The sequence below is a fragment of the Loxodonta africana genome, chromosome 11 (genome assembly GCF_030014295.1).
Source record: "Loxodonta africana isolate mLoxAfr1 chromosome 11, mLoxAfr1.hap2, whole genome shotgun sequence".
NCBI classification, from domain to species: Eukaryota; Metazoa; Chordata; class Mammalia; order Proboscidea; family Elephantidae; genus Loxodonta; species Loxodonta africana.
Genome location: NC_087352.1, coordinates 13,857,282 through 13,867,466, shown reverse-complemented (window position 1 = coordinate 13,867,466; position 10,185 = coordinate 13,857,282). Strand labels below are relative to the sequence as shown.

General features: G+C 49.2%; 1 protein-coding gene across 5 annotated transcripts in view; it reads left to right on the top strand.

Moving 5' to 3' along the window:
* The window catches only part of STRN4 (striatin 4), a 30,431-nt gene that overhangs the window by 2,011 nt on the left and 18,235 nt on the right, over positions 1-10,185 (top strand). For 3 of the 5 annotated variants that reach the window (XM_064293869.1, XM_064293872.1, XM_064293868.1), the window contains exons 2-5: positions 816-6,914; positions 7,305-7,408; positions 8,076-8,149; positions 9,465-9,543. In XM_064293869.1, the coding sequence (XP_064149939.1) occupies positions 6,591-6,914; positions 7,305-7,408; positions 8,076-8,149; positions 9,465-9,543 (581 nt within the window). In that variant the 5' untranslated portion in view covers positions 816-6,590. The remainder of the gene's footprint in view (positions 1-815; positions 6,915-7,304; positions 7,409-8,075; positions 8,150-9,464; positions 9,544-10,185) is intronic. The other 2 variants (XM_064293871.1, XM_064293870.1) reach the window with 1 other exon arrangement.

Below are 10,185 nucleotides of genomic sequence, written 5' to 3'. Positions count from 1 at the left end.
CTCTTTCCCAGTTTACATGCCATTGGATCCTCTCAACACCCCATGAGGTAGGCAGGGCCATCGTCATTACCCTCATAATGATAAAACCAAAAAAATCAAACCCATTGCTGGAGAGTTGATTCCGACTCATAGCAACCCTGTAGGACAGAGTAGAACTTGCCCCATGGGGTTTCCAAGGCTGTAATCTTTCCGGAAGCAGACAGCTGCATCTTTCTCCTGCAGAGTGGCTGGTGGGTTCATACTGAGTGCTTAACCACTGTGCCACCAGGGCTCCTTCGATAATGATAGCAGCTGCCAATTATTGAGCATTTATAATGTGCTAGGCAGTGTATTAAGTACTTTAAATACACGCTATCATTTAATCCTTGCAATAGTCTGGGAGAGTGAGTGATATTTAGCCCCTCCCCCCATAAAAAAAATCAGAAGAGGAAACAGACTTGAAGAGGGTAAATAATTTATCTAGGATCACAGCCCGTAAGCGGCAGAGCTGGCCTTTGGACTTTCAACCCATGTTCCGTACCTCTCTGCCACCGAGTACAGATGAGAAGACTGCCCTAGGGAAGCTCAGTGGCCTCCCAGAGTCACCCAAACAGTCAAAGTAGAGCTTGTACTGAATCCTGGTCTCTTGGGCCACACGCCTGTGTACCCGGCAGCACCCACCATACCACCTTCTCATCTTTGAGACTAACGAGTATAAAAACGTATGTGTACTCCCTCACGTGGTGACTCTTGAAGTTTAAGAGAACAGGTGGGTGGCACCCAGGAAGGCTGACCCCATCACTTACTTTGTACTTTTCTTTTGTTCTGTTACCCAGTTGCTGTGGAGTCCAGCTCGTGGCAACCCCATGTGTGTCAGTAGAACCGTGCTCCATAGGGTTTTCAGTGGCTGATTTTTCAGAAGTAGATCACCAGGCCTTTCTTCTGAGGCGCCTCTGAGTGGACTACAGCCTTTTGGTTAGCAGCTGAGCGTGGTAACCATTTGCACCACCCATGGATTCCTTTTGTTCTGTTACACACTAGTAAAAATTCAAACATCTCACAAGTGTACATATGATTAAAAAGGGAAAGCCCCCCTTGCTCCTTCCTTCACCCCTTCCTTACTCTTCTCTCCAGCACTTCTCAACGGTTATTTCTATAAAAGTAGTTCAGTTGTATGTGTGTATTTAATATATGAGATAATACTATCTGTATCACTTTGTGACTTTCCTCATTTAATGATGTGTCATGTTCCTTTCCTATCCTCACACAGCTCTTCTTCATTATTTTTGATAACTACATAGTGTCCTGTTGTATGTTTGTCCCACCGCTTATTTAATTTGACCCCTGTTGGTGGGTTTTTAGGTCGTTTCTGATTTTTCCCTCTCAGAAATGGCTGCCGTGATTGTCCTTGTGTCCTGTGTGAATATAAAGTAGCCTAGATGGGAGGAAGAGTAGAATAGATATGCTGATAAAGTGTGAATTGGCTCTGCCAAGTTTGCCCCTCCAGTTTTCACTGTCAGCAGCACGACTTCTTACACCTCTTTACTAGAGCATTTATCACCTACATAAGGTGGGCCTGCCATGAGAGCCTTTAGGGCCTGGACTGTGTTGAGTTTTTCTGATTCAGACTGAAGCTGAACATAGCTGCTCCCGGCACAGGGCCTGCTGTGCAGCCAGGGCGCAGTAAGTGTGTGGAACGACAGAAGAGGCAGCGTCTCGTGAGGTCCTGCCAGGAGGCACCTGAAGTTTGGAGCAGAGAGGTGTTGTGGATGTGGTCTGGTAATAAGCAGGAATTTGCTAGAAGGGGGGATTCCGAGAAGTAGACCATGTGGTTTCTGCCCTTTAGAAACTTCCAGGCTAACTGAGGAAGCTGGTTTGCTCAGGAGAACAATACAAGTTTGTGCACAGTTGTGTTCTCGATTATGTGGCATTTCTGGGATGGGAAGATTTTTGAGGACAGGAGGAACCTTTTGGGGCATTTCCTGCAGGAGCAGAGACAGAGATGCGACGAGCAACTGTGGTGCCAGCAGAGAAGGTGGAGCCATCCCCCTGCCCGCTCCCAGCCTCATGGGAGCTCTGCGGGACCCAGTGGGAATTCATCGTCACCAGGAGCCCCTGTAGCTTGGGACGGAGGCGTGTAGGAGCTACAGGGCTGGGCAGAAACGTTGGCAGCAGGGGGCTGGGGCAGAGGTAGAGAGAGGCCTCACTCCCCAGGGGCTGAGATGCTGAGGTTCCTCAGGAAGTTCTCTAGGTGCTGCCTGGCTGAAGCGAAGGAACAGCCGGAGGAGAGGTGGCAGGATGTGTCAGGATGGCTCTGGGGGCGTGTGTGTGTCCTGCCAGTCTGGCCAGAAGGAGTGCTGTGGGCAGATAGGGTGCGTTAGAGTACTTCTAGATCCCTGCCTTACCTGCCAGCCCCTGCGGGGGCTTTCCCGGATTATCCAGGTCTGGGAGACTGGCCACCAACACTTCCCCTTTGGGTGGGATCCCACTAGCATGAGACACTTCAGCCACATCTTTCTGGTTCTTTTTCCTCCGCTCTTGTCAGAGGAGCTGGGGAAGGGGCACAGGAGCAGAATGGCCAGAGCCAGATCCTCGTGTCATAATTAGCAGAAGGGAGGTAAGGACTTGATCTGGCAGCGGGGAGATGACAGGGGAGGCTGACAGAGCGTGAGGGCTGGGTGTGATTCTCCACTCCACTTTCTTCCCCCACAGACAACTGGTCACTGGTTCTTATCAATGCCACCTCCTTATTATGGCAGATCCACTCACCTCACTGCCTCTATCCTCCATCCTAGTCCTGGCTGCTCTCATTTCTCCCTGGAATTTCTGTGACCAATCTCTCTGTCTTTAATTGACCCCCCAGCCATCAGTTCTCCATGTTATAGCTTGAATTGCCTTTGTAACATGCAAACCCAGTTACATTTCTGTACCTAAAGCCCTTCCATGGCTTCCCTGTGCTCTCAGGATACACTTCCAACTCATTTAACTGATGCTGTGGTCCTTTGATGGACCTGTGCACATCACTCATTTTCCTCACTAACTCTGATCAGTGTGGCTGGACTATTGAGGGTTCCTTTAGCTTGCCAGGAAATCCTGGTGGTGTAATGGTTAAGAGTTTGGCTCCTAACCAAAAGGTCAGCAGTTGGAATCCATGAGGCGCTCCTTGGAAACCCTATGGGGCAGTTCTACTCTGTCCTTTAGAGTCACTATGAGGGGGAATGGACTCGACAGCAAGAGTTCGGTTTTTTGGTTTTTTGGCTTGCCAGGCACACTTTACTTCCCCTGGCTAACTCCTACCCAGCCTCAGTTCTCAGCTGAACTGTCACTTCCTTAACTCCAGAAGTGGGTGGGTGTCCCTCCTCCCATAGCATTCTTCGCTACCTCACTGTGGCCTCATCACATTGTATGCGTCATATACTTTACTACTAAATTCTTGATTCAAGGTCTCATGTCTATAACCAATGACTTCCTAGAGCATGGATTCTAGCTTTTGATTGTGACAACTATGTCTTATGTCTTCCTAGGATATACTAGTTGTCACTGCTCATGCCTGTCTTTTACACTGTGGTGGTAAGAACCATGTATCTCCTCCATTATTCTGCCAGTGCCTCCCAAAGTACCTGACATGTGCTAGCAGTCTGTTATGAATTGAATTGTATCCCCCAAAAATATGTATTGTAAATCCTAATCTCCATACCTGTGGTTATAGGGAGTGGGTTTTCTTTGTTATGTTAATGAGACAGTATTAGTGTAGAATATGTCTTAAGTCAGTCTCTTTTGAGGTATGAAAGAAATTGAACAAGCAAGCAGGGATGGGGGAAGATAGACGCCACACCACATGAAGATCTCCAAGAAACAAGGACCTTTCCCCAGAACAGACAGGAGCCTTCCCCTGGAGCTGGCATCCTGAATTTGGACTTCTAGCCTCCTAAACTGTGAGAAAATAAATTTCTGTTTGTGACAGCCACCCACTTGTCGTATTTTTTATAGCAGCACTGGATCACTAAGACAGTCGCTATGTAGTGTTGAGCATTGAACAAATGTCGGCTCTCACAGGCGGTACCAGGGCTGGGAAGTAGAAGGATCGCTCATGGAGTCCCAGAAGGGCAGGGAGGACGGTGAGGAGATCACCTGGGGCTTGTGCTTGGTGATCTTCCTTTTCTTCTCCACCCCCTCCCCACCACATAAATGACTCATAAGCAGAGTAGATTTGGGTGACCAAGACACAAAGGACAAAAATTCAGACTTCAGAGATGTTGACCATATGTGAGTCCACCTCTCTGTTCTTAGATATTTATGCTCGTAAATATTGATTTTAGGAGCAGCCCTGATGCAGTGGTTAAGCACTCAGCTGCTAACCCAAAGGTTAGTGGTTCAAGCCCACCAGCTGCTCCATGGGAGAAAAGACCTGGCGATCTGCTCCCATATCACAGTCTTGGAAACCCTATGGGGCAGTTCTGCTCTGCCCTATTGGGTTGCTATAAGTTGGAATCAACTCAGTGGCAACAGGCTTGGTTTTTTGGTTTAAAGTATAAAATGAAAAAGTGTTAAGAGGAAAAGAAATCCCATTATCTCAGTGACAGGTGAAGTTTCTTTTACATAGCACACCTGACAACATGTAATTGTGTATTGTTTGTCCCAATGTGTAAGTCCATCCCATTCGAAGCCGTGTCCTCAGTATACGTGGTGTGGGGGATTAGTAAATATTTGTGAATAAATAAATGAATGGATGATGCTTTTGTCATGCTTTAATGCACGTGTATCTCTTTTTATTTATTCACAAGGAAACATGCTATTCATACTACTCTGAACTTTGCTTTTTGCCACTTGAGAATATACTTTGGCAGTCTTTCTGTTTGGGCATGCAGGTAGTCCCCAACTTACGAAGGGGTTCTCTTCCCATGACTCTGCCGTAAGTCGGCTCTTACACCTCATTTTTTTTGTTCATTATTATTGCCTTTGTTTGCTTATAAATCTGGTCTTTATTTGTCTTTGGGGGTTGACATGAGAATGATAAAATCAGTAAATTATGGCTGCAACATCGTGTGTAGTACGTATTACTAAGGACAAGATGTGTAAAAAAAAAAGACGATCATAAGTGTAGGTTGTAACTCGAATACAATGTAAGTTTTATATGTGTATGTGGTATTTTTTAAAACGACTGTCTAGTTTTCCATTCTATAAGGAGAAAAAATGGTTTAGCCAGCTCTCTAGTTAACCAGTCCCTTAATGGGGCATTTTAGGAGCCCAGGTGGTGCAGTGGTTAAGCACTTGGCTACTAACCCAGCAGAACGGTCGGTGGTTCGAACCCACCAGCTATTCCGTGGGAGAAAGGCTTAGTGATCTGTTCCCATAAAGAGTACAGCCTTGGAAACCCTATGGGCAGAATCGACCCAACGGCAATGGGTAAGGGATATTTAGTTGCTTCTAGTTTTCTTGCCATTACAAACAATGGTGCATACAGTACATACAGGTACATACAGGTAGGCGTAGCATTGCAGGCATGCCCGGAGAATAAAATTCCTACAGGTGGAACTGCTGGGACAAAAGGAATGTACACTTAACATTTTTATAGATCTTGCCAGATCGCCCTCAGGAAAGGTGGCGTCAGTTTATGAGCCCTTCAATAATGTATGGGTATGTGTGTGCCAGTTTCCCCAGGCCCCGGCCACTGCGAAGTTACTCAGTCTGTGTTCAGTTCTCTGCTAACCTTGAGAGACAGACCTGGTTTCGCAGGCATGGCAGTAGCGCTGTGGGCACAGGCCGTGCTGTGCTCCAGGGAGAGGGGGTGTGGATGGGTCCGGGCCCTGTGAGCCCTGAGGAGAGGGAGAGCAGTGTGGGCATGCATCTGAGAAGGCTGCCTAGAGGAGATGTCCGGAGCTAGACTTTGAGAAGGAGCCAAAACTAAACCAAACCCTTTGTTGTTGAGTTGATTCCAACTTACAGCCACCCTATAAAAAAAAAAAATTTTTTTTCTATAGGTGTAGTAAAATTGCCCCATGGGGTTTTCAAGGTGGTAATCTTTACGAAAGCAGAGTGCCACATCCTTCTACCTTGGAGCCACTGGTGGGTTTGAACCGCCAACCTTTCAGTTAGCAGCTGAGCTCTTAACCACTGTGCTACCTGGGCTCATTTGAGAAGGAACAGGGGCTGGAAAAGATGTCTGGGGCCAGATTGGAGGCTTCCGGGAGAGCTGATGAAGTTCTTCAGCAGGCATGTGGAGCTTGGCCCTAGGAAGATGGAGCTGCCCAAGGGGGCAGGAGGCCCGTAACCCACAGGTCTCCCTGCTTAAATGGTCTCAAGTCTCAGAGAGATCCTAGCTCCCCTACAGAACCAGGCCTGTTTTGAAGTTGTAGAAGAATGGACGGGGAGAATATAAATAATAAGAGAGGTAGGAGCTAGCATTATTAGCCTTTATTCTGTGCCAAGCCTTGGACCGAGAGGAACTTAACACCTGAAACCCTTATAACAAGCCTAAGGGCTAGGTGTTTCGTGAGCCTCATTTCCAAGAGGGGGACACGGAGGCCTGAGATCATGCAGCCAGGAAGTGGCTGAGCTGGGCCCCTGGGCTGGGAGACGGAGCCCTTGGGGAGAAGCCAGGAATAAGCTGGATGCCAAGGACTTTGGCAGAAGGGCCATCTGGTTATGGTCAGGGGCCAGGGTCCTGCCTAGAAGATCGTTGGCCCAATTTCTCCAAACAACCTGTTGTCAGACCAGGACAGACTGAGATAGCCCAAGCCACCAGATGGTGTGACATGGTCGACAGGAGCCCTGGGTCCTGTCTGTGGCACGTCTCTCTCACTCCCTGGGCAGACTTCAGCGGGATGGTGCTCGCACGAAGCTTTTGCATTGGAGCAGGAGCTGAGCCGAGCCACCCACTCTTGTCCCTGAGCTCCAGAAGTAACTTCCTACGCTTCCCAGAGACAGATGCTGTGGTAGGAATAGTGGGACACCACCTCCACCAGCAACCTTGGGGATAGCACTTGCCTTGGGGTGAGAGTGGGAGTGAGGAGGGGGAGTTCAGGCTGTTAATCCCTGCCTCCACCACCTTCATCCCTCAACCTGCCTTCTCCCCAAAAGCCAGCAGTCGCTTTTAGTTCAGGCTTAAGGATTCCTCTCCAGGCCTTTTACCGTGGGTGACATGGCATGGGCCCTAGAAACAGAGTCAGCATCCGTCTCACTGCTCCACTGACTCCTGGCATGAGGAAGTGGCTGCCACACAGCCTTGTGGGGGCTGCAGCTGGCTGTGCCTGAGGGAGAGCCTGAGCCCTGCGGCCTCCTGTTCCATTCTCTCTTCCTCCACTCTCCTCCTTTCTTCCCTGCAGGCTCAGGTGGCGTTCCTCCAGGGAGAAAGAAAAGGGCAAGAGAATCTAAAGACAGACCTGGTGCGGCGGATCAAGATGCTGGAATATGCACTGAAGCAGGAAAGGTGAGCCCCCTGGCCTGGCCCTGTCTTCTGAGGAGTCAGGCCCATACACGAGGGTCAGGAGGCCGTCAGACTGCACTGTCCTCTGCGCCTTATTCTTCTAGACTGAGGGAGGTTTGGGGCCAAGTGTTCTCCCCATCATCCCAGGCCTGTATGGCTGCTAGGGGAGCGGGACGAAATGAAACCTAGTGCCCTGGGCATCGGAGTTGGTAGGGTTCAGAATAGACACCAATAACAATACCAGTACTAATGGTGGCTCAGTGTGCCACACACTGCCAAACGCTTTCTATTCATTATCTCACTTAGCCCTTCCAGTAGCTTAATGAGATTGGTGTCAGCCCTGTTTCCCATAAGGAACTGAGGCTTCAAGAGAGTGAATGCTTCCTCAAGGATTCATAGAGCTGGGCTAGAAAGCCAGCCTGCCTGACTCCAAAGAGCGGGTTCTTAACCACAGTGTTAAGGCTCTATCTTGCCTCCCCCATCAGGGTTGCTTCCTAGCCAGGTGGGGGAGGAAGCAGGATAGGAAAGGAGTAGGGGGAGTTCAGCCTTGGAGGCAGGAGGATGGGTTAGGCAGAGGCCCAGGGATTTGGGAATCTGAGGTGAGTTTTGGGATTCCTGAAGTGAGTATACTCTTCCGTGTCTCTCATTTGTTAATCATTTGCTCTTTTAGGGCCAAATATCATAAACTCAAGTTCGGGACAGACCTGAACCAGGGGGAGAAGAGACCAGATCTGTCAGAACAAGGTACCACTCTCTGATTGCCCCCACCTTGCCCACTGCCTCCCCAAAAGCTGCATGCCATGGGGAAGTGTAAGGGTGGCGGGGCACTCGCCTCTTCCCTTGCCCCTGTAGAAAGCAGCATTGGCCATGGGGGCTGGGGAGGAATCTCATTCCCAATATCCATCCCTTGGGCTGGATTACTTTGTGCCGAGTGCTGTGCTGTGCTGGGCCCCCAGGGGTTGGATCGTGGGGAAGCAGGCCAGGCCTGTCTGCTGTCCCCCTGTAGAAGTTGAGACAGACAAAAGCAGGCGGATCCCTGCACCCTGTGGGGGCAATGTGAGATAGCCTGTTTACAGGGCACTGGGGAGGATGTCACGGAAGAGGCAGCATTTGAACTGGGGTTTTCAGTTATGCATCCAGTCATTCATCAAAACGATATTTGTTGGGTGCCGGCTTTGTGTCAGAAATCAGGAACTCAGCAAGATGGACACAGGCCCTGCTGTAGGCTCCCTTAGAGCCTCGGCTCCTTGAAAGAGCAATCAGTGCAGCAGCAGAGGAGTTGGGGGTGGTGTTCCAGGGAAGAGTGAGGACAGACACGTGGAGACGTGAGAACGGCAGGTTAGGGGGCATGGTGCTGTCCAGTGTGACTGGAACAAATGGTGGAGGTAGCAGGGTGGGCAGAGTAGTGGTGGACATCTGGCTTAGACAAACTCTAAAGGCCTTAAATGCTAGGCTAATAGCGATTGTTGTTGTTTATTGTGAGACTCCTGGTGCTAGGCCATAAGTGCCACAAGGACAGGGGTGTTTGTTTACTGATGTAGCCCTGGCACCCAGCCAGACACATTGTAGCTGCTGGATAAAGGTTTGATGAATAAAAGAATGAATTACCTAATTTAATCTCACAGTGATCCCAAGAGGTAGTTACTGCTGTTATTAACCTTATTTCTCAGTAGAGGAAACGGAGGCTAAGACAGGTTGGCAGGCTCACATAGGCTCTGCTGGGAAGCGGCAGAGCGGGACTCAAACCCAGGTCTGCTCATTCTCCTAGAATCAGGCCAGCCTTTTGAGTAGAAAAATCATGTACTGAGGTCTGAGTTTTAACATGACTGCGGGGTGGGGACGATTTGGAGAAGGACCAGTCAGGAGACAAGAGATGGAGGAGCACTTTGAGGAAGGAGACTCAGAATGGAGGGGAGCAGGGAGGTTTCAAACCACTGAGGAAGTGGGCTCTGCAGGACCCTGTGACCAGTTTGGATTTGAGGGTTGAAGGAGGAGGGGGTGATGGGGAAGTGGTGGGTCCCTGACCAAGACAGCCTGCCTCCTCTCTCTTCCCCATCAGTCTCCAATGGCCCTGTGGAATCGGTCACCCTGGAAAACAGCCCGCTGGTGTGGAAGGAGGGGCGACAGCTTCTCCGACAGTGAGTGTGGGGGCGGGGGGGAGAGGGGGGACAGCATGTTTGGCTTGAGAGATAGACCCAAAGACTCCACAGTCCTTCCTGTCCCCATCTGGGACAGTGACATATCAGGATCTTAGCTGGCCTCAGCTGGGATGGCCTGTCACCCTGTGGGTGGAGCCCTGCTTCAGGAGAGGGAGATGGGGGCTCCTGCCTGAGGGAGAAGGGAAGACAGGGAACCCTACACTTGGAAAGTTGTTCTTAAGTTTCTGTAGCATTTTTAAAGTATTTGTTAGTTTGCTTTTGTTACTAAAGAGATTTATGTGTTTTAAGAAACTTGAAAAATACAGGGAAGCACAGAGGGAAAAAAAATCACTCAATTCCATCACCCAAGGAAATTTCATGTCCCCATAAATATTATGGCACGTATGCGCTCAGCGTCTTCCATGGCTGTATATATGTGTGTGCACGCGCAGGCTTTATAAAAACAGGGATTTACTCCTCACAATACTTTGTAAGACACCGCTTTTGCTAAGTATCATGAACATCTTTCCATATAAATGAGATATGTCATATAGGAAATATTTTGGTAACAAAACACTTGCCATTTCTACAATCTTCGCACATACCAAAACCAAACCAAGCCCCTTGCCTTGAGTTGATCCA